This window comes from Schistocerca cancellata, chromosome 6 (genome assembly GCF_023864275.1).
Source record: "Schistocerca cancellata isolate TAMUIC-IGC-003103 chromosome 6, iqSchCanc2.1, whole genome shotgun sequence".
Taxonomy (NCBI): domain Eukaryota; kingdom Metazoa; phylum Arthropoda; class Insecta; order Orthoptera; family Acrididae; genus Schistocerca; species Schistocerca cancellata.
This window is the reverse complement of record NC_064631.1, coordinates 386969365-386995116: the sequence shown is the minus strand read 5'-3', so window position 1 is coordinate 386995116 and position 25752 is coordinate 386969365. Positions and strand designations below refer to the sequence as shown.

Genomic DNA, 25752 nt, shown 5'->3' with positions numbered 1-25752 from the left:
ATGCCGCCCCCCTCTCATGAGAGGCCATAGGGCAGGACCAGGGATGGCATCTCCATAGCAACATCCTCATCAAGCTCAACTAATGCCAGAGGCATTAGTGGGGGCATCGGAAATGATGACCGCACAAGTATCAGCAATGGAAGTTGTAAGTGGCAATGTCTGTGGCATTAGTTGCAGTGGGAGCACACCAGCAATGGCAGTCAAGGAGTGGGGGTGGGGGGGGGGGGGGGGGGGGGCAGTGAGGCAGGAACTCCATACAGTGATCCAACAGGCAGCGACCCCTGCTGCGGAGAAAACCAGAGTGTCTGCGGCAGAGGCAATGGACACTCAAGAACATACCCCGCCATGTGCGGCCACTGCTGGCTAAAGTGATGAGATGTCTGCTCATCAGAAGTGTGGATGATGCACAGATGCCAGCCCTGGCAATGCTTGGTGACAGCAGGAACCTAGTTCAGCCCGTGCCCGAAACCACAAGCCCAGCAGCTCTTCCTAACTCAGTATTGGTTCATTGCAGTGGATGTCTATTCCAAATTTCCCTACATGGCACATTGTCTGTACACAACTGTAGTGGCCACTATTTTGGCCTTATCTAAGATTTTTGCAACTGAGGAACTTGTTTCCAACAAGTCAATCTCAGAAAGCAATAGCCACTTGATAATTTTGTGAGCAACTCATCAGAGCACAGCAAAAGGTATGTATCTAACATAGACTGTACATTAATCATGACACTGAAGTCACCACAGAGGTGAAGCTTACCTGTCAGCCTCTTAACGATGACCAATGGCTGGACGACATCAAGTGATGTCAAATGGTCTAATTTGGCCTGGACAGAGTCATGAAATGTGACAGGCACCTGCCACACCTGAAAAATTGAGCGTGGGCAGACCCTTTCATGGTAATGTGTGCCTGAAAACTGGTAGCACAACTGAGTCTAGGGGAAAACAATGATGAAGTCTCAGAGCAGAGGGACTCCAGTTGCTGATATTTGATTTAACACTGAATTTAACTCATTGATAATGGAGAAACCAAAAGCATTGAATGCATTTAACCTGAACAGGTTTGGGGTTTGGGAATCACCCACAACAAGGAAGGTGAGAGAGTGAACAAATGATTTGTAAAATACAAGAATGGAGAACTGACATAGGATCAGAATCTGCTGTTTATTGTAGTTAACACCGCTGCAAAAAGCCTAATGCTTAGAGCAAGCAATATGGGCAAGATGGAATGGGGGCACATGGCTGGGGGCATATGGCTGCTAATGTGACAAGGCCTGTTGCTGCTGTAGCGATAACTGATGCTGTCCCATGTGATGCGAAGGTTGTACTGCTGCAATGGCTTCCCCATCATCCTGAATACTTGCAGTGTGACTGACAGGAGCTGACTGAGCAACTTCTGATACGTTCACCCATGCAACAATCTGATTGCCTGTAGCTCATTACACTTCAAAGGACTGTGCTATATTGAGCACATTTGTAAAGGTCAGATTCTCACACTAAAATTCTTTTTTGCAGACTTCCCTATCTGGGGCCAGACGAATAATAATATCATGCACCATGTGATCAGAATAAGATTCATAATGGGTACTTGTGACAAATTTATGATGATGGCTCAACCCATGTAATTTTGCAGCCCAGGCTTTGTTAGACTGGTTTGGGCATTCCTGACAATGGTAAAATTCTACAAGTGTTGCAATTTCATGCATTCTGTCACAGTAATAAGTTGAGAGAAGTTTGCACATTTTATCAAATGATAAGCTGGCTGGTTCTTCATCAAATGATAAGCTGGTTGGTTCTTGCAAAGATGCAAGTTGGAACAACAACTTATACATGTGCAATGAAAGCCAGAAAAGAAAGAAAGCCCTACACAGGTCTGCATCACACATGCAAAAAACATGGAAATGTTGGGATAACAGTGTCCTGTAGAAGTCCCAATCCTCAGCTGGTTTCATCATATGTTGGAAAAGGTGGTGGTTCCACCGACAGAAGAGTAACTTGCCATGAACATGCAGATGTCACTGGATTGAGAGCAGTGGTGAGAGTCTGCTGTTGTTCTGCGAAAGCTTGCTGCTGGGCAAAGATATCTTTGAGTACATCTTCCCTTGAGATGTATGTCAGGTGAATTAGCACAGACACTAACACACAGCAAAAACATAACCATCACTCATGACCAAGTTTGTTACAGGAAGAAGAAACACAATTTATGGAACACAGCACTATATAAAGCCAACATAAGATACGAAGAAGTATAGGCTGCACATAGCACTGAACACACTGAGTCTACATCAGTAATGTGGGTTATAGATTAGGCCAAGCACTTGTTTGAGATCACTTAAATAATGCTATTTCTTTGGCGGCTCACCAGAGCACACCAGGAGGCCAACCCACGTGGTCTACATAAGTGGACCTGTGAACTGTATTGACACACGATCTCTGAAATTGGATGCTATGTGAATGAAGGTACACCAGCATATTAGTGTGCTATACAGTAAAAGCTATTGTTTCAACACATTTCCACTCTGATGAACTTTAGTATAACAGACAAATAAAAACAGTAACTCCTATTACCTAACACATGCAAACAGGACAATATACTATAATAGAAGGTGACATACAGTTACTTTCCTTTCATAAAAATGTGTCAGCTATTACAATAGTCTCCAATAGTTTCTTCAGACATTGAATTATGGCTATAATCAACACATCCCTCAAAAAAGGAGATAAGAGTGATATCTCACATAGGGATCATAAGAATAAGATAAAAATTTTTGGGCATGTACATAAGCATACAGATATTTATTTTCCTCTCACTCAATAAGAAAGAAAGTAGATAATACTGACATCATGCACTGTACAGTGGACTGTGAAATGTATATTTATATTAGATTTAGAAATCTGTCTTCAGCAAGTTCAACAGCACAATTCACTGTGGTTAGTATTTAAATATTCTTACATTATGATTTGCTTTACATGCATTCTTTTTCTTTCTGCAAATCACATTTCATTAGCTACTTCAAAAAATAATAATTCTATGATGAGTCATTATGTTATTGCTGGTAGCAAAGAATATAAAATATATGAACTCTACCAACTTTTAGATGAAACCACTATTCCACTGAAGAGTATGTTCATTAGAATTCTTAAAACTAACATATTAGGCTTTAACATAATTCATAACACTGTAATATTACAATGTTTCATAAAATTAAGTCATTCTATTATATGGCACCAATGGCTTTGCCACAGTGGTTAACACCGGTTCTCATCACATCACCAAGGTTAAGTGCTGTTGGGCTTGGCTAGAAGTTGGATGGGTGACTATTCAGGTCTGTTGAACATTGTTGGCAAGCAGGATGCATTCAGCCCTTGTGAGGCTGATTGAGGAACTACTCGACTGAGAATTAGCAGCTCTGGTCACAAAAGCTGTCAACAGCTGAGAGAGTGGTGTGCTGACCATGTGCCCTGCCATATCTGCATCAAGTGAGGTCTACCAGCTGAGGCTGACATAGTGGTCAGTCAGTACTGCTGGGCCTTCCGCGACCTGTTCGGATGGAGTTTTTTTATCATATGGCACTTAAATAAAATGTTCATTTTTTAAGTATTTCCACATCCCAGACAGTTTTTTTCCCTGGGATACATGGAATACGTTTCATACATGTAACATTAGGCAATGTATTATCCCAGAACTCCTTCAATGATGACTGATTACCCACACTGATCTAAATGACATATTAACAAAGTGACCTTTTTCCCAACCAACTAGAGTCTTAAGAATAACCATGATGGGCAGGGATGATCCATGTCTGGAACTTATTTCAGTAATGCACAAATAAAGTACCATAACTAGTCACTGCTGAGTAGATTTTTAAAATTCATTAGGTATTTTTAAGATAAACATGTCAGAGAATATTACTGTAATTTTCATATGAGTAGTTCTCTAGTCACTACAAGAGCGAGCATGTAGCCAACGATTAAATTTATATCATACAAATAAAGCAATACAAAAGAAGTGATCAAAATATATCATCTCAAGAAGGAAATGTGTCTCCAAAATTAATTCTGAACTTAAACATGAATTCAATAGTGACTGGTTACAGTGGTTTAATTATGTATAAATTTTAGAACTAGATCCTCTCTTGTCTGCCTTGCTGCTCCTTGAAAAATTATTTTTTCTCACCATACTGATCAAAGCCATCATGACAAGATAAATGGAAGTAGTGAGAAAATGACAGAAATGCAAATTATTATGATAGTTGTTACTGTAGTGATAATAAATCTTGTTGATTATACACTGCTCTCTCTCTCTCTCTCTCTCTCTCTCTCTCTCTCTCTCTCTCTGTGTGTGTGTGTGTGTGTGTGTGTGTGTGTGTGTGTTTGTGTATTTGCATAAACTTATTCCTATTACGTTTGTTACGCTAAACCTAAAAATATTTTATATCAAAACTAGTTTCTTGGTAAAGGAGGAGAGAAACAGAATTCTTACCATGTGATAAACAGTTCCAGATATGCCTCCACAAGATTTACGCTGTTCAGCACTGTCCCCGCAGAGTATCAGAGTGCGCTGGGATCCACCACCACCAGAACACAGGAATGGTATCATAGATAGCTACAAAGTATTCTACAAGAATGTGCATTCTAGGCATGGTAAGTTCCAGTTTCCCAACACTGTTCTAACCGTACGTTAAAAACTTAAATACATTTACCAGTACATTATAAGCAACAAAATAAAGTAATTGAAAATATTTTCTCTGACAGAAATTTAGTGAAGTGAGTAGTGAAAGTATAAACATTAAATATAAACAGGAAAGATATAAGACCTGTAAACATCAAAATATGAAATAGATATGTGGCCTGTAGTAGAAGCCAACTAAATGAAAAGAGAGTCAAATACATTTACCCCATCAGTATATGGAGCAAACTAAAACACCAATAACAAAGCAGATCAGGATAGTGAGGATTATGCTCAGTGGCACTCATTACTGTCAGAGATTATGGGTATAATGTGAGAAAAGGGATTACATGATTAAGGGGGGAAAATGCTAGACTTGCAACACCAAAGCCAACTACAATGTACATGTGTCAAATGAAGGTAAAGATAAAACTTAGACAAGTGGTAAAGGCATGTAAATCTAGCCAACTAGCTTAAACTGAATGAAAAAGCTGACTAGCTCATAAAGTAAAGAAAGGTCTTCAATAAACTGTCTGCAAATCAACAAGAGACAGGAGGTTAGACATCCTCTGAAATTCAGACATACATGACAAGAATATCTTGTCACCAATTTATTTTATGGTTTATGAGAGTATATTGAGTCTATAATTGTGTTCCTTACTAGAACAGCAGGAAACAGTGATATCAGTAAAACAAATACTCATATACATGATAAATAGATAATTTTTTTTTACTTTCATAGGTATCCACATACTTGCAAGTATGTAAATATACTTCAGAAGGAAAACAGTAAGTGAAAAACTAGGTAATCATCATTTCTTCAGTATGTTTATCCCAGTGCATTTATTTGCAACCATTTTAATTATTAATTGTGAAAAGCACACATCCCTGTAACTGTCACAGTGGTTAATAATGGAAGTAATAGCTTCACTTCTTGCCTAACCTATTCCTTTAATCATTCCACACCTTTAAAGCCTGCCTTTCATGCATGATGTAAATAGAGATTATAAGTAAGTAGCACAAACTTTTAAACTTAACAGTAGTGGAGTAACAGACAACAAAGCGGGCAAGACATGTAAAAGGGATGAATTTGATAAGTGTGGTGGATCTATTGGATGGAGCATTATGCCTTATCTAAGAATATTTGTGGATTTCTGTCTGATTTCACAGTCCTCCCATAATATGGATGGTAGTAATCTGTGACAATTTCTGGAAAGCATATGACACAGTGCCCTACTGCAGACTGTTGACAAGGGTACAAGCATATGGAATTGGTTGCCAGATACATGAGTGGCTTGGCTCAAAGACTTCTTAAGTAATAAACCACAGAGTGTTGTTCTCAGTGGTGAGTGTTCATCAGAGATGAGTATTGCAAGGGGCACCCCAGGGAAGCGTGACAGACTGCTCTTATGCTCTATATACACTACGTGATCAAAGGTATCCGGACCTGGCTAAAAATGACTTACAAGTTTGTGGCACCCTCCATGGAATTCAATACGCTGTTGGCCCACCCTTAGCCTTGATGACAGTTTCCACTCTCACAAGAATATGTTCAATCAGGTGCTGGAAGGTTTCTTGGGGAATGGCAGCCCATTCTTCATGGAGTGCTACACTGAGGAAAGGTATCAATGTTGGTCGGTGAAGCCTGGTATGAAGTCAGCTATCCAAAATATTCCAGAGGTGCTCTATGGGGTTCAGGTCAGGACTCTATGCAGGCCAGTCCATTACAGGGATGTTACTATCGTGTAACCACTCTGCCACAGGTCATGCATTATGAACAGGTGCTCGATCTTGTTGAAAGATGCAATCTCCATCCCTGAATTGCTCTTCAACAGTGGGAAGCAAGAAGGTCTTTAAAACATCAATGTAGGCCTATGTTGTGATAGTGCCACAGAACAACAAGGGGTGCAAGCCCCCTCCATGAAAAACATGACCATACCATAACACCACCACCTCCGAATTTTACTGTTGGTACTGCACACGCTGACAGATGATGTTCACCAAGTATTTGCCATATCCACACTCTGCCATTGGATTGGCACATTGTGTACCATGATTTGTCACTCCACATAACATTTTTCCACTGTTCAGTTCTCCAATGTTTATGCTCCTTACACTAAGCGAGGCATTGTTGTACATTTACCGGCATGATGTGTGGCATATGAGCACCCGCTCGACCATGAAATCCAAGTTTTCTCACCTCCTGCCTAACTGTCATAGTTCTTGAAGTGGATCCTGATGCAGTTTGGAATTCCTGTGTAATGGTCTGGATAGATGTCTGCCTATTACACATTACAACCCTCTTCAACTGTTGGCCATCGCTGTCAGTCAACAGACAAGATTGACCTGTACGCTTTTGTGCTGTATGTGTTCCTTCACATTTCCACTTCACTATCACATCAGAAACAGTGGACCTAGGGATGTTTAGGAGTGTGGAAATCTCATGTACAGACATATGACACAAGTGACACCCAATAATCTGAACACATTCGAAGTCCATGAGTTCCGCAGAGTGCTCCATTCTGCTCTCTCACAATATGTAATGACTACTGAGGTCACTGATATGGAGTACCTGGCAGTAGGCACAATGCACCTAATATGAAAAACATATGTTTTTGGGAGTGTCCAGAGACTTTTGATCACATAGTGTATATAAATGATCTGACAGACAGGCTGAGTAGCAATCTGTGGCTGTTTGCAGATGATGCTGTGATGTATGGAAAGGTATTATCATTGAGTGACTGTTAGAGGATACAAGATGAGTTAGACAAAATTTCTAGTTGTTATGATGAGTGATATCTTGCTCAAAATGCAGAAAAATGTAAGTTAATGAAGATGAGTATAGGAAAACAATCTCTTAATGTTTCCATACAGCATTAGACGTGTGCTCATGGACACAGTCACGTCAATTAAATATTTTGGCGTAATGTTGCAGAGCAATATGAAATAGTACAAGCACTTAAGGACAGTAGTAGGGAAGGCAAATGGTGGACTTTGGTTCATCAGGAGAGTTTTTGGGATGTGTAGCTCATCTAAAAGGAGACAAAATATAGGACACTAGTGCAACCCATACTTTAGTATTGCTAAAGTGTGTGGGATCCCCACCAGGTCTGGTTAAAGAAAGGTATTGAAGCAATGCAAAGGCATGTGGCTAGATTTGTTACTGATAAGTTTGATGAGTACACAATTATCGTGGAGATTCCTTATTAACTCAAATGGGAATTGCTGGATGAAAGATGACATTCTTTCACAAGGCACTATTGAGATAATTTAGAGAACTAGCATTTGAGGTTGATTGCAGAATGTTTTTACTGCCACCAACATATATTTTTTGTAAGGACCACAATGATATGAAAAATTAGGGCTCGTACAGAGGCATATAGATGGTCATTTCTCCCTGTCTCGATTTGTGAGTGGAACAGGAAAGGAAATGGCTAGTAGCGGAACAAGGTACCCTCACCAATACCATATAGTGACTTGCAGAGTATGTATGTAAATGTAGATAGACATAATGTCTGCATACAAAGGATTCAAAATGTTTAGGGAAGCAAAACTTACAGAACAGTATTTTAACCTTCATTGTAGGAGAATGATTTGAATAAATCCTATACAGATAGATAGAAATCTAAGTCATTACATACAGGAACTGAGATGGTGGTGCAACAGTCAGCAAGGAAAGATTTTCAAGTAGTGGTTTCCAGACACATATCAAGGAAATTTTTGACAGAAATCTATGATTGAACTTTACCACCACTGATCTCTCCCAAAAGTTTTCATCGAATTGACTGCAGTGTGGTACTAATGAAACATGGTTTGATCTTATGCTCCTAGGTAAAAATGATGTCTGATGCCAGAAAGCCATTGGGGGATTGAGAGGGGTAGGTGTTACCACAGTTGTTCACAAGGAAATTACTCTCATGATGTTGAATTTCAGTAGGAATGTTCCTCTCACAACCGCCCTGCATCCCAGCACCAGTTACTTGAACAGTGTTGGTGGAAATAACCTCTCTCTCTCTCTCTCTCTCTCTCTCTCTCTCTCTCTCCCCCCCTCCCTCCTTCCCTCCCTCCCTCCCCCTCTCTCCCCCCTCTCTCTCTCTCTCTTTATCTGTTTTGCAACTTACATCATTTATGTTCTCATTCTGCTGTTGTCACTTGCTACAGAGAACCAGTTGTCTCTCCCTCTGTCATGCTCCTCATGGTGATTATTAAAATTATTTTAAGTTGACTGTGGTTACAGTTAAAACTTTTCAGCCAAGCAGGATAAGGTACTTACAGAAACTTTGTTCATTCATTTCATTTCAGTGCAACATATAATGTCTGATGAAATCTACTTGCATTCAATGAAGTTCTAAATTTGTATGCTATGGCTCATCTTTACCTTGCTCTCTAAAACATATTACCATCTCTTGATTATGCTTAACTTGGACATTAGCATACCCTCACTCTCCAAAAGCTTCTACAATGAATCTTAGTTTAAATATAAGCTTCATGAGTCTATTTTGCTGAGGTTGATCAGTAAATAGAACCAGAAAAGCCAGAAATTTGGTGTGAACTTTTAATGCTGATAACTATAAAATTTGTCAAACTATAACTCCATTTCCACATCCATATAGTTTCATAATATTGTGAATGTTGTATAAAATATAGTTTTTTCAGTTTCAGCATTTCTTTTTTATGTCAGGGGTCTTGACCATAAATCAATGATTTTTAGGTGGTTCTACAGATGTGGAGGTAAAGAAAACAACAAACTTAGAGACCAACCTCCACGGATTAGCAAAGTTCACAAATTACAGTATAAGAGTGTTGGCACTAACTTCTGCAGGAGAAGGCATTCGGTCAAACCCAATCCACTGCACAACAGAAGAAGATGGTAAATATACAGCTTGATTAATTACTGGTATGTAAGGAATGAAGAAACTACAACAAAAATACATTGAACATTTTCGTATATGATAAGATTATTGGTAACAAAGAAGTGTGTTAGGGCCCTTCCATAGGAGTATGTCTCATGTGTTACAATATGTAAAGAAACTTAGTTTAGAAATTAGCATTAGAATGTAAACTGAAAACCCCAGATTTCGCTGGCAGGATACATGTCTGGTGAATCCAGAATTCATGAGCTGGGGATTCATTCATTCAGATGTTTCATAGACCAAGTGAAGAAAGAGAACTGTCAGGAATGTGGACTGAGTCAAATTATACATTAATATACAACAAAAACATCATAGGAACTTAATATACAGAGTGCAGAAAAGCAATTTAACCAAAAGTGTAGGGTAGAAAGACAGCATCAAACAAAGGAAGTTGAGTATATGAACTAGGGGTCGTAGTTGCATATTTTTGGTGCTACTTGAATGTAATTTAAATCTGGTATATAGACATCTTTACCCAAAATGAGAAGCAATTCACAGAAAATGTACACATAAACAAATGTTTGGACTAACTGTCATGATGAGATAAGAAAAACTTTAGCATGACATACATGTGTACTGTACTTAGCTGACGTACCATACGGTCCTTCTTTAGAAATGAAGACAGTCACATCTCTATGATTCATATTACAACATAATCTAAAAAGGTGAAAGTAAATGAAAAATGAGTATTCTCTAGTACACAGGCTTGCCACAACTTAATTAACACGAATATGACACAGCAAATGCTCAAACTGACTATGTTTTTCATACTGGCATAACTAATGCTGGGATTGACATGTTCTCTGAAACACACCTAGAGTAGTCTGAATTACTTATGCTGCCATAAGCCTTGTTCCATCCTCAACCCATGTTGCATACATGCTGTCTTTCATGCTATCCTGGGGAAAAACTTCAGTGGCCCTAAGTCTGGCAAACATGGAGGCCCCCATGTCCAATCTATCTGTCAGCTATGTTCCTTCTAGATGACCTCAGACAACAAGTGCAAAATGTAGAGTTGTGGTGTCATGTTGGAACCAAAGGTTCTGCCTAATTCCAAGCAGTACATCCTCTAGCAGTGCTGGCAATACTTGTTGCAAAAGCACAAGGTACTTGTGAGCATTCGAGCTTTGAGATAATATGTAGGGTCAATGACTGAGTCATTCAAAATTCCTGCCCACAAGTTTACAATGGATTGCTCTTGATTACCATGGCTGTACGCTGCATGAGGATTCTGTAGTGCCCAAATGCAGCTGTTGTGTGAAGTGAAGATGCCTTCATGGGTAAATAGAGTCTCATTCCTAAACAACACATGTTCAGGGAAATGCAGCTCTCATGCTACACATTGAATGAAACAATCAACAAATTCCAGATGCCTAGGGAAGTTGTCCAGACCCACAGCTTATACCAGCAGAGATGTGACACTGGTCCACACCACATTCATGAGCAGTGCATCTGGTACTTGTCATCGTATCTTGCTCTTTGCAATGTATCACATCTTCATTTAACTCAACTGTACAAACAGTATGTCTCCTTCTTGCATCATGCTTATTTGCCCACAAAGATCCTGTCTCTCCCATGTGTCTATCAATTGACACAAAAGTATTTTTTTTTTTTTTTTGGAGACAGCCTGCAACATGGATAACATTCCTGGTAAATCCTATGAGCTGCCCTTGTTTTGCCATGAGCAGCACCTTAGGCCAAGTACATGTCACTTGGTTCATTTCATGTGAAACCATTTTCCGTGTTGCTGCTTCACAACACTCACTCATTGATACCTACTTTAGTTGAACTACACTGTACCTAAGGAGAACATAATGAATGGATAATTAAAACCAATATTCTGCATTGTACATTGGTCCTTCATAGTGACAGTAAGTAGAGTGCAGTTTGTTTGTGTCTGGCAAAGACAAAAAAAAAAAAATAAAAAGAGTTTCAGACTTGAAGACCATCACATAGCTAGAGTGATGCATGTAGTGCCATAAATATGCAACTGTGACCCCAACTTCCTATACACAAATTCCTTGACTAGAAGCTGTCTTTCTGACATGCAATTGTGATTGAATTGTTTTTCCACACCCTGTATGTAGCATGTTAACAATTAATTATCACTATACTGCTTACTGATACTCGTGCTTATACCAACTAAATGTAATTCAGTAAATTAGTAAAAAAGTTGCTACTTTGGAAAAAAATTGCTGACTCACCAGTTTCACTATATCACTGCTGATTCCCTAATATTAGGCTTACATATACACTCCTGGAAATGGAAAAAAGAACACATTGACACCGGTGTGTCAGACCCACCATACTTGCTCTGGACACTGCGAGAGGGCTGTACAAGCAATGATCACACGCACGGCACAGCGGACACACCAGGAACCGCGGTGTTGGCCGTCGAATGGCGCTAGCTGCGCAGCATTTGTGCACCGCCGCCGTCAGTGTCAGCTAGTTTGCCGTGGCATACGGAGCTCCATCGCAGTCTTTAACACTGGTAGCATGCCGCGACAGCGTGGACGTGAACCATATGTGCAGTTGACGGACTTTGAGCGAGGGCGTATAGTGGGCATGCGGGAGGCCGGGTGGACGTACCGCCGAATTGCTCAACACGTGGGGCGTGAGGTCTCCACAGTACATCGATGTTGTCACCAGTGGTCGGCGGAAGGTGCACGTGCCCGTCGACCTGGGACCGGACCGCAGCGACGCACGGATGCACGCCAAGACCGTAGGATCCTACGCAGTGCCGTAAGGGACCGCACCGCCACTTCCCAGCAAATTAGGGACACTGTTGCTCCTGGGGTATCGGCGAGGACCATTCGCAACCGTCTCCATGAAGCTGGGCTACAGTCCTGCACACCGTTAGGCCGTCTTCCGCTCATGCCCCAACATTGTGCAGCCCGCCTCCAGTGGTGTCGCGACAGGCGTGAATGGAGGGACGAATGGAGACGTGTCGTCTTCAGCGATGAGAGTCGCTTCTGCCTTAGTGCCAATGATGGTCATATGCGTGTTTGGCGCCGTGCAGGTGAGCGCCACAATCAGGACTGCATACAACCAAGGCACACAGGGCCAACACCCGGCATCATGGTGTGGGGAGCGATCTCCTACACTGGCCGTACACCACTGGTGATCGTCAAGGAGACACTGAATAGTGCACGGTACATCCAAACCGTCATCGAACCCATCGTTCTACCATTCCTAGATCGGCAAGGGAACTTGCTGTTCCAACAGGACAATGCACGTCCGCATGTATCCCGTGCCACCCAACGTGCTCTAGAAGGTGTAAGTCAACTACCCTGGCCAGCAAGATCTCCGGATCTGTCCCCCATTGAGCATGTTTGGGACTGGATGAAGCGTCGTCTCACGCGGTCTGCACGTCCAGCACGAACGCTGGTCCAACTGAGGCGCCAGGTGGAAATGGCATGGCAAGCCGTTCCACAGGACTACATCCAGCATCTCTACGATCGTCTCCATGGGAGAATAGCAGCCTGCATTGCTGTGAAAGGTGGATATACACTGTACTAGTGCCGACATTGTGCATGCTCTGTTGCCTGTGTCTATGTGCCTGTGGTTCTGTCAGTGTGATTATGTGATGTATCTGACCCCAGGAATGAGTCAATAAAGTTTCCCCTTCCTGGGACAATGAATTCACGGTGTTCTTATTTCAATTTCCAGGAGTGTATATGATTACAATGGTATTATTTCACGGAAATATTTTATATAAATTCTTAGTCCTATTTTCAGTAACTTATCACAGTTTTACAACAAACACTGCTGCTACTTCCCATTTAGCTAGCAGAACTTATAGATCGCTGAATCCAGATACTCAGCTAATATGTAGAAAAAGTGGCTAATGAAGTGTTGTTAATTTTCTTTTGAACTGGCAGTGATACTCAATTTCCTACTTTACATTTATAGGAACTTGTTAAACATTTTACCTCCAGAGAGCATAACTTCATTCTGAACCCTGGACAAGGACACAAAGTCTACATGAAAATTACTTTTGTGTCTTGCATTGTGATTGTGTACATCACAGTTCAGCTGAAACTGATTTTTATTGTCAGCAAAAAAAAACTGTTACAGAATAAATGTACTGAGAAGTAAATGTAAGAATACTAAAATCCTTAAAAAGGTTTCTGCAAGATGTATAGTTATATACTTTACACAACGTTCTTACTGCTCATTTTTGCTGAATAAACATTATATTTACTTTAGGTGTACTGCTCCAAAGGCAATTCCTTAAGACAACAGGGAGTGATAATATGCAAAATAAGTTAACACAATGAGAGATGATTCTAAGAGCGCCAAGTGTAGTACATCGCATTTTGCCAGTTGTACATATCATCTAATATTGAGTAACACTCATGACAAGTAGTAATTAAAAATTACACTTTATTGTGAATAAGTTACTTTAAAAAAAATCTGCCGTTAACTGAGTGCTGAGTTCCTGTTTCATGTGGAAATAACTAATTTTTTTATGTTCAACAAAAGACTGCTAAACGAGTAAGCTTTTGGCCAAAGGGCCTTTTTCTGAAGTAGACAATACACACACATATTCGTGCAAACACTCTCTCTCTCTCTCTCTCTCTCTCTCTCTCTCTCTCTCTCTCTCTCTCACACACACACACACACACACACAAACACACACACACACACACACACACACACACACACACACACAAACACACAAACACACACGCACACACACACACACACACACATACACACACACACACACACACACACACACACACACACACACACACAACACATATGTGTCCACTGCCTATGGCTGTGAATATAGCCTTAGCAAAAGCTGTGTGTGTGAGTTTGCATGAGCTAGTGTCTGGTTCAGAAGAAGGCCTTGTGGTTGAAAGATTACTTGTTCAGCAGTCTTGGTGCTGTGCTTGTCTGCAGCTCAGCAATTCCACTATATGGTGAGTAGCAAGCTATCCTTTTCATAATATTGTCATTATTCCATCCTGAATCTCAATTGTTTAATTTTTTATATTATACCATACATCTGAAGCACTAACCTGTAGGTCTAACTGTTGAGGCTCACAAATAACAAAAATTCTTGTAGTGTAAAGTGTGTTAAGTGACTTTGTTCTATTTTTAAGTGTGCAGTCTTTGTTGAAATGTGTGATAAGTGTGGATGTTGCCATAGGGTTGTCAGACAGGGATTGGTATGTGCAGAATTCTATTTGGGCAATTGTGGTGGGAAACTGAAGGGGAACTCAAGGAGAGTCTCTCATGGAACAGTAGGCACTGTCAAGAGAATCACTGAACAGGAAGTAAAGGTTTGTGCCCTTCAGGCTGAATTAGATTATGTGAAATTTGAACTAGATAGGAGGAAGGGGGGAAAGACTGTGGTAACTGGGTAAAAGTATCAAGTAGTGGGCAAAAGCAGAACAGCTCTTCACCTTCTTAAATTACACCTGAGCTTACAATATATAAAAAGTTTGAACTTGTTACCTGAAGTAGGTGAGAAAGAGCCTCATCCTACTGTAGATCACAGTAGGGGGAAGCAGACTTCTAGTGAACAAACTACGTGTAGTTCAGTAAAAAAGATTACAAAGAAGGGAGTCTTGTGTTAAGTAGTAGCCATGGTAGGTGGTACAGGAAAAATTAGACAAAGGACACCAAATCACACAAGTATTGTGAAGTCAAGTGCTAGCCTTAGATGGCTGACACAGGATTAGGAAATGTGTGCAACGATTTTGATTAAGAGCATGAGGTGATCATAGTAGGTGGTGCAGGAACCAGCCTGACTAAAGAGAGAAATTACAGCATTAGGGGTGACCTGGATGGAATAAGTGTAGCAAATTCAAATACAAATGTGAGTTCTTTGCCTCAAAACCACATGATTTCTACAGCTGTAGGATCAAAAAGTTGCCCCAATGTTTGCAGACTCTTGTAAAGAGTGAAGGAGAATATATTGTTGATGACTAAAATCAAACAATGGAAACTCTAAGTAAGAATATCAACAATGTAGGAAAAGACAGATTTCTACTTACCATAAAAAAGACATGTCAAGTTGCAGACAGTCGCAATTGAAAGGTACTCACATATAGCTTTTGGCAACAGCTTTTGTCAGTAAAAGCAACATACCGTACACACAAACACACAAGCAAGCACACCTCATGCATACATGACTGTTAACTCCAGCATGTCCACATTCTGGCCTGTGATGCTGGAGTTGGTGGTCACATTTGTGTGAGGTGTGCTTGCTTTTGTGTTCTTGTGAATGGTGCATGTGCATCTCATTTACAGATGAAGGCTGTGGCCGAAAGCTATATGTGAGTGTCTTTTAATTGTGCCTGTCTGCAACTTGACGTGTCTTCTTTATCGCAAGTAGCAATCTGTCTTTTCCTGCATTATTGTTATTGATGATTAAAGTCTCTGTCATTTATATATTGTGGTTATTAAGCTTCAGGAAAAATACTGCTGACTTATGCACAAACTCAAAATTACTAATTGAAAAGCAGAAGCGTTGAGTCATCAACAGGCAGACACAAAAAAAGAAAGGGAGACCTGCTAGCTTTCAGAGTATTCCTTTTTTGAGGTATAGTACACGCACACATATGTGGGCATGCACACACACACACAAAACCTATGCCAGGGATTACACTGCAATCTTGGAAGTTTTCTTTCTTTTGTGTGTGCCTGTCAATGATTCAAAGCTTCTGCTTTTTGATGAGTGGTCTCCTTTACTCCTAAAGTACTTACATTATACCAGAAATTTCCTAAAAAATTTGCTAAATATTCATAGTTTTGCCAAGCTGTATCAGTTTGTTCTGATTTTGCAGTTTTCACTGTATCTATATTTATTCTGCAGTTCTGGCTTCCACATGTATTTACTCTTTGAAAATGTGGTAATATCTGGCACAGAATGAATCCTTCTTTGTCAGACTGGATACTTCTGGTATTTAGTCATGCAAGTAAGTTCTTACCAGAAGTATTCAGATGCAAACCATTCTGTGTATACCATGCCCTGCATAAGGATGCAACGTGACAAGCACACCCATGGTGTGAATGTCCCTCCATCATAGCAATGTTACAAATGCTGCATTAACATTTACCAAAGTGTGCTTCATCCAGGGTTATCATTCTGTTTCCAGAGTGACACAGTCTATACACTAAGGCAAAGAGCATTTTCAGAAATGTGCTGTAGCTCATCTTCAATTGAATAATTAATGTTATGGCCCAATTTTTGCCTGTACATCCTACTATTACTAGTTGATCTTTTTTCTGAGATACTTCTTTATATAGTTTAAACTGCAGGTGGCATTGCTATTCCCTACACTTGTCTTAAAATACTAGGTGCCTAGTGGAGTTCTGCACTAGTTCTGACACTCATTTGACTAACAACCCTTGGTCTTCTTAAGACTTCTCTTCCCAGGCCTAACTTCTAAGTTATGCCTTGTGCTATTAAACAGCTTCTGAGCTTCTTGTGTTGTCTGTTTTTGTCCAATATCTTCAAAGCACTGAAGCTATTGGAAATAGCTATTCTCTTGCTATGACTTGAAACATCTTCTGAATCTTTTAAGTAATTTTGAATGACTGACTATAATCCAGTCTTCTGATATAGCCCTAAAAATACTTCTGTAAACTGTAGCACCCTATTGTGCTAACACTTCTTGTATTACTGCTGGAAGTTTTAAGATAAGCTGTCCACATCTGCAGAAGTGGTGACCATTATTCCTCAAGTAGGTTGTACCACAACATTCCACACAAAAAAAACAACTGTCATTTCTGATGATGCTGTGGCAGATTTTTACTTGTCCAATTTGGTGGTGAAGTTTTACTGCAAGGTATTTGGTGAGTGAAAGGCAAGTATTAACTGATGTTTTGATGGTTTGACAAAAAAAACTGAAATGTGAACTATACAGCAGCAATTATGTTATGAATTTAAGCTGAAACACTGCACACAATGAAATTCACATAATAGAAATTAAAGAAAATCATTCATTGAAGAAAATAAAAATTATTTAGGCAGGATTACAGTAAAATGACTTATAAGTGTAGTTTATTTAATTTAATGTGTTGTTCAATGAAGTTTATTATATAGATGATTGAAAACTTTTATTACCACATAAATAAAGGCAAGGTTAATTTACAGTAGCTACACAAATGAGATAGTAATAATTTGCCATTGCATTCACTAACGAGTTCTGTGAACACTGAAGTGATGCAAAATGAGAATAATTACACAAAAACACTAACAGGGCTACCTTTGTAAACCTAAAACTTGGCTTTTTATGACTAGGTTGGTGCCATATATTTCCTCAATTTAACGTGTAATCTCTACTAGGAACAGATGTGCTAATTTTGACATAGCTGTAAATGCACAAAAAAATATCTGTAGTTATAAAACTGTAAACAACTCGGTCTAAGCTATTAATTTACCTGATTTGAACATCAGTTCAACAATCACCATTACCTAAATTCTCTAACACTATTCTCTCTGAAAAATTTTCGTTAATGAACTGCTATGCCAAAATAAAAATATTTAGAAATTCTGTAATTGCTACCTTTCATTCAATAATTGTCTTTAACTGAATAATTACCACATCTTCTTGCTGCCATATTGAACACATGTGGATTGATTGTGAGGAATATCAGAGTTGTTTTCATGTGGGATGCTGTATTACAATCAACATCAACAGCAATGCAGTGAATGCAACTATGACTACATGACAACAGAAAAAACAGCTGATTTTGAAACTATGACTTCATTTAACATGTGTACAAGGAAAGTTATCACCATTATAAGCTGTTGTCTGAAGAAATAATGTTAAATCTAGTTGCAGAATTAGACTGCTGTCAAGCCTACTAGACAGTGAAAAGATCTAGTAGACATTGCAAGTCTGATAACTTATATCTATATATCTCAAATAGCTGTACTGCTTTGAATATTGTGGAAAAAAGCATTCAGACAATCCAACAAGCAGAAGTAATCTAACAGTACACAGCAAAAAGTATAACCTCAGGTTTAGAAATAAAAATGCTATTAAGACCAAAAAGGAATCCGGACTGAGAAGGGCCACTTGAGTGCAAGTCATCAGCTACTCCTCATTATGGAATGTGTGTAAGGGCTGCAAAGCATTCCAAGAGATCAAAAATAGACATGTATTTGTTGACAGCAGGAGACCCTCAACGCCTTTGACACTGGAGATATGTATTTTCTGAGCCGTATAACACATTGTGTGCATTAAAATTTCCACTTAGGATGAATGCTTGGAGGGAGCTGCATAATAAGTTCAGTGAGAGCTTCTTGGACTAGAATTTCATGTGTGGCAGGTAGAGCAAACATATTGTTAATCTACGGTGCACTGTGCTTTAAACATGACTGCTTGTAAATTGGTGTTACAAGGGAGAGCCAAGGAGTTGTACACTGGATGTCCTAGGAGAAATGTCCAGTACTCAAGGATATGGCAGGAACACTCATTTGAAACAAAAAACTTCATATGGACATATGTCCTATTCCTAATGGTTTCATCAAGCAAAGTGGTGCAGTGTTAAGCACACAGTACTTGAATTCAGGAGGACTATAGTTCAAATCCAGCATAGCCAATTTTCTTACCCATTCTTGAAACCCTATCTCTAATGACCTTGATGTCAACTTCTTGAACCATAATCTTCCTTCCATCTGTATATTTTCTGAAATAGAATACATTTAATGTACATTTCTTTTTGGGATAGTGGCATGCACATATGTCCTGCACACCCAATCTCTTTGACACTTTATTTTAGCTCAACCTACCTTGTTACTTTCAAGCTCTTTAGTTGGGATTTCTTTCTGCCATTAAACATGCTCATTGAATGCACAGTTGTCCATAATATGTTGTGAGTGAAGTAGTATAGGAGACTGAGTTCGTATCAGAGAGAAGCATCAGTTAACTGTGTGATTACACACACTGAAGTGCCACACATCTACACTAATGAAGAATATGCAGATATGGCATATTTTCATGACATGTGTGTTTGTGTATCACCCTTGTACTCCATAGAAGTATGGAATATTTCCAGCATAAAAAGGAGGGGGGGGGGGGGGGAGGGAGAGTAGTTTAGATTATTGCTGGCCCGTTTGCCATTACCACCATATGCTCATCTGTACCACTGTACACTCACTATCTGATCTATTAGACAAGATGAAGGTCACATGTTCTGATGGTTTTTTACAAAATGTTTGAGGTCTGTGGTTCTTACTCATAGTCCTGCATTTGGAGTTTGGAAGCCATGCTAAAAATGTTTCACTTGGATACTTTTTTTTTCTTTCTCTCTCTCTTTGTCATCCTGCTGTGAGGGCACATGGTTCTTCTCAACAATACATTTTGCTATCACCATTATTCTTGTTAAATGTGTGCTTGGCTTAGTCTGTGGCACATGTTTACAGCCACATTTACAGTGTTGTGCTTTCATCAACTGTCATTGTCTGGCTGCCAATACTGGTCTTAAATACAGGCTGATACAATGCCAAAATGAAAGACATAAATATAGGTAGATAAATAGCCTTAAATGCCTGTTTCACCTTAGAGTGTGAGATAAGTTTTGTGACCTTATCTTCCGTATATTTTCTCCTCTATGATCACTGTGCACTCACATTTTGTTACAATTAATTCATACATATCAGTGTACTGTACAGGGAATATTACCTTTATGGGCAGATAAACATCATCTTTCACATGTTGCTTGCCTTTTGCATCCTGTGGTGGTTGACCAAAATGTTGGCATTTAAAGCACTGCATAGGGTTAGGTCTATAAGGCCTAACCTTCAGGCAGATAAACTTGCTGCCATGTACTCTAGTATTTAGATCCATTAAATATTGGATAAATGGTGCTGTCCTTTCCAGCTTACCCTTTACTTCTTACATAATGTTTCTTACTTCAGTTATACCTTAATTTTCACTTGCTTGTTACATGTCTTGGTATCCAGGTGCATTATGTCTTTGCTGCTGACAACTTCATATTTCATCAGTGTATCAATATTGATTTTATAGCTTCTACATCATCTCTGGAGTTCAGCTGATGAATAGAGATGCTGCCACAATTTTTCATAATCAAGCCAAAAATTTAATTGCAGCCAATATAGACTTATTTTCACACCTACCCATATGTTTATCAGCTTGCCCATCAGTTTTCATTGAAACCTTCAGAAACATAAGGGGTTACCCAGGAAGTAATGTGCCACAATTTTTTTCTCAGGCAAAAACAACATTACGAATGCAAAATGTTATGTACATATTATCTGAAGTCTCCTGAGTCAATGTGCAAAGTTTATGTCACTTCTGAGAGACAGCATATCTTCAGGAAATTTTCAAAACAACATCTGTAAGTGACGTATGTTACAAGAAATGTGCCATCATTGAATTTCTCACTGCAGAGATAGAAACTGTGGGGAATATTCACAAATACATGTTCAAAGTCTATGAAGCATCTGCTGTCGACAGAAGTACAGTTAGTCACTGGGAATGGAGGTTGAAGTCATCAGAAGGTTTGGTGGACCTCCATGATTTGCAGCAGTCAGGGAGACCATCCACACCTGTCATACCCAATGTGTTGCAGCAAGCTGATGTTGTCATTTCATTAAAGGATGCCATTCGTGGAAGACATTCTGAGGACGATAAGGAGGTGATTCACACAGTTAAGCACTGGCTCCACGATGAGGACAAGGTTTGGTACTGGCAGGGCATACGCACCCTTGTTTTACGCTGGAGGAAGGCCATAGAACAGGTTGGAGATTACATGGAAAAATAGGGCATGTAGATAAAACACCATTCTTTGGTATGTGTAATTCTTATTATGATCAATAAAGAATTTTTTAAGAAAAAAATGCAGTGCATTACATTCTGGGCAACCCACGTACATTAGAAACTTACACAGACTCCATCAAGTCTAATCTCTATAAATGTATGGCAATTTACAATGATGGTTCAAAAATTATTCTGTTGTACATTATTGCTGGCTATTCACCAACATTTCAACAAATAAAACTGTACCTTAGTGCTTACTCACAATGAGTCTGAGATTAAATGCTGGGTGATGTCTGATGTTGACAACGGTATCATAGAGGATTCTGGAGCATTAAAGGACGGTACAAAAGTGTAATGTTTTTTGTTGATACGAGCATGCTCATAAAGGGTCCCAACTGAACATTACCAGACACAGCCCTGATGACAGTGTAATGCAAAAAGAATGATCTGTGTGTAGTGTACTTGTATTGTGTTGTATGAAATTGTCTTTTAAACAGATAATGGTTAATTATTTTTTTCACAGATCACCTTACATTCTTTTAAACAGTAAAAATGTTAACAAGTTTTTCAGACAGCTACTGCAAAAGATTGTAAGTAAAAATACACTGTTATAAGTAAAGTTACAATATTCACGATGCATAAATAAATATGAGCGTTCGAAGATGAGGTGAACATAAGATGAATGAGCTCTCAAAAATGTGTGTTCTGAGGCAAAAATATAGTTTCGACTTTATGCGCTAGGAACACTGCTGCTGTATCACATGATGAGGTGGCCCACCTTTCAGGTCTGTGCATCACCAAAGGGTACCCTTGACTGACTTAAACTAATTGATGAATTCAGTTAGGTATTTGTTGCCCTTAGAAGCATCTCTCACATGTTGATCTAAAGACAAAGGTGTTGGCTAATTTTGCCTCCCTGTTGTCTTATGGAAGTACATACAGTAAACGAATGTGTTGGCTTATTTTGCATTTTTCAGCCCCTGTTGACTTATGGAATTATCTTCTGGGGCAGTGCACCTATAGCAAATAAGTATTTATTCAGCAAACACAAGCAGTAAGAACATTAAGCAAAGTATATAACCACACATTTCGCAGAGGCCTTTTTATGGAGTCTGGAATTCTTACACTCACTTCCTAATACTTTTATTTCATATTGGCTTTTATTACCAACAATAAAGATCAGTTCCAGCTGAACTGAGATTTACACAGTTTAATTTACAACACAAAAATAGTTTTCATGTAGACTTTGCCTCCTTAACAGAGGATTCAGAGTACTGTTGTGCACTCCAGAGGAAAGGCATTGAAAAAGGTCCCACCTGACATAAAAAGCTGGGAATCTCAACCAGTTCAAAACAAAATTTAAAATGTACCTCATTAGTCACACCTACAAATTATTTAAATACCAAGATTAAAGGACTGAAAAATTCTTTTATCTGCATGGCAAATAGCACTGTTCATAGTAAAGCTGCATAAGCTGCATGACAGTTAATAGTTGTAGTGTTGCCATGCAGTGTCACTATACAGACTGAATAGCTGGTGCAATATTACTGCCAAACACTGTGATGCCACTATCCAGAAGGCACTTGTCATCAGGAGTGCCCTCTGATAAAATGACAACACAATCCAGCACATAAAACGGCTCAGGGCTGGTCTGAATCACCTGTGATGCATCAGCAGAATGTGCAACTTTCAGTTTGGCTGAGGTGTTTGTTTTGTGACCTTTGTCATAGGTAGAACTTTGATATAGCAAGGAATGGATTTTTCTGTGGACTGTGGACTTACAATAGCTTGTACTATTCATGAGGAGCATCCTGTACATATCTCTTGTTGGGAATAAAAAGTTAAGTGCCTGCATCGGTTGTCTGTAAAGATTGGCTTTTATGAAAGTGATTGCAATCTGTGACTCATGAACCATGGACAGTTTTGTAATTAGGTGAGATGGAGTGTTTTTCAACCAATGAATACTTACAACTACTAACAAAAAATGTGTAGTATTATCTGGAGATAATGACAGCTAAATTACAGGCCATGCAAGCTTCATGAATGTAACAGGAGCACCTCCCATGCCATCCATGTTTACTCCAGCATTTGATGAACAATATGAAGAGTGGTATGTCTACCACTTACAACTGCAGTTGTGTGTTACATTTTGTCAAATATCCAACTCAGAAAGAGAAAAGATGATGATCTTGTCAGAAAATATCTGAACTATATCACCTAATACAAAAGTTGGAGTCATTAATGAATCAGCAGAACTTGAGTTTTCTAGGATATTTCCTTTATTACAAGATCATTTTTTGACAAAAAGCATATTTTTGCAGCCAGAGTAGAATTTTGGCAGCAAAAAAAGGGGACAACTCACTTTCATGCAGAATGGAGTGCTGAGCTACATGCATTAAGTAGGAACTGCAATTTCAATTTTTTTGAATGATAAACTAGGTGGGCTCTATAATCAGGGACATCCTGGTGTGGCTTATGCCCCATTCACAACTGAAAACCACATATTGAGGAAATCAGATCCCCCCCTCTCACAAGGTAATTGAAGTAGCTCAAGCCCAGAAAACTGCCTCCACAGCCCAAAGAAACATCACCACAGTACATTCTCCAGCATGGTTGTGTGGCATAACACACCATCTACAGTGGGGCCCTCACCCGCTCCACAGTCCAGATGACTCCATAAAACAGTATACCAGCGGTGACAGGTCACATTGGCAGCAGCTCCGTTGTGTTGTTGTTGTGGTCTTCAGTCCTGAGACTGGTTTGATGCAGCTCTCCATGCTACTCTATCCTGTGCAAGCTTCTTCATCTCCCAGTACCTACTGCAGCCTACATCCTTCTGAATCTGCTTAGTGTATTCATCTTGATGTCTCAAAACATGTCCCACCAACCGATCCCTTCTTCTCGTCAACTTGTGCCACAAGCTCTTCTTCTCCCCAATTCTATTCAATAACTCCTCATTAGTTATGTGATCTACCCATCTAATTTTCAGCATTCTTCTGTAGCACCACATTTTGAAAGCTTCTATTCTCTTCTTCTCCAAACTATTTATCATCCATGTTTCACTTCCATACATGGTTACACTCCATACAAATACTTTCAGAATCTATACTTGATGTTAACAAATTTTTATTCTTCAGAAATGCTTTCCTTGCCATTGCCAGTCTACATTTTATAACCTCTCTACTTTGACCATCATCAGTTATTTTGCTCCCCAAATAGCAAAACTCCTTTACTACTTTAAGTGTCTCATTTCCTAATTTAGTACCCTCAACATCATCCAACTTAATTTGACTACATTCCATTATCCTCATTTTGCTTTTGTTGATGTTCATCTTATACCCTCCTTTCAAGACACTGTCCATTCCGTTCAACTGCTCTTCCAAGTCCTTTGCTGTCTCTGACAGAATTACAATGTCATCGGCAAACCTCAAAGTTTTTATTTCTTCTCCATGGATTTTAATACCTACTCTGAACTTTTCTTTTGTTTCCTTTACTGCTTGCTCAATATACAGATTGAATAACATTGGGGATAGGCTACAACCCTGTCTCACTCCCTTCCCAACCACTGCTTACCTTTCATACCCCTCGACTCATAACTGCCATCTGCTTTCTGTATACAAATTGTAAATAGCCTTTTGCTCCCTGTATTTTACCCCTGCCACCTTCAGAATTTTAAAGAGAATATTCCAATCAACATTGTCAAAAGCTTTCTTTAAGTCTACAAATGCTAGAAACATAGGTTTGCCTTTCCTTAATCTTTCTTCTAAGATAAGGCGTAAGGTCAGTATTGCCTCACGTGTTCCAACATTTCTATAGAATCCAAACTGATCTTTCCCAAGGTCGGCTTCTACCAGTTTTTCCATTCATCTGTAAAGAATTCACGTTAGTATTTTGCAGCTGTGACTTATTAAACTGATAGTTTGGTAATTTTCACATCTGTCAACACCTGCTTTCTTTGGGATTGGAATTATTATATTCTTCTCGAAGTCTGAGCGTATTTCACTTGTCTCATACATCTTGCTCACCAGATGGTAGAGTTTTGTCATGACTGGATCTCCCAAGACCGTCAGTAGTTCTAATGGAATGTTGTCTACCCGGGGGGCCTTGTTTCGAGTCAGGTCTTTCAGTGCTCTGTCAAACTCTTCACACAGTATCATATCTCCCTCATATATACCCTCTTCCATTTCCATAATATTATCCTCAAGTACATCACCCTTGTATAGACCCTCTATATACTCCTTCCACCTTCTGCTTTCTCTTCTTTGCTTAGAACTGGATTTCCATCTGAGCTCTTGATATTCATACAAGTGGTTCTCTTTTCTCCAAAGGTCTCTTTAATTTTCCTGCAGGCAGTATCTATCTTACCTCTAGTGAGATAAGCCTCTAAATCCAAACATTTGTCCTCTAGCCATGCCTGCTTAGCC

At 39.4% G+C, this 25752-nt stretch overlaps 1 protein-coding gene across 1 annotated transcript in view; it reads left to right on the top strand.

Annotated features, from left to right (window-relative positions):
* Positions 1-25752, top strand: part of LOC126088343 (Down syndrome cell adhesion molecule-like protein Dscam2) — an 802978-nt gene that overhangs the window by 590848 nt on the left and 186378 nt on the right. Inside the window, exons 17-19 of the mRNA XM_049906478.1 lie at positions 4494-4624; positions 7646-7652; positions 9389-9535. Of these exons, the coding sequence (XP_049762435.1) occupies positions 4494-4624; positions 7646-7652; positions 9389-9535 (285 nt within the window). The remainder of the gene's footprint in view (positions 1-4493; positions 4625-7645; positions 7653-9388; positions 9536-25752) is intronic.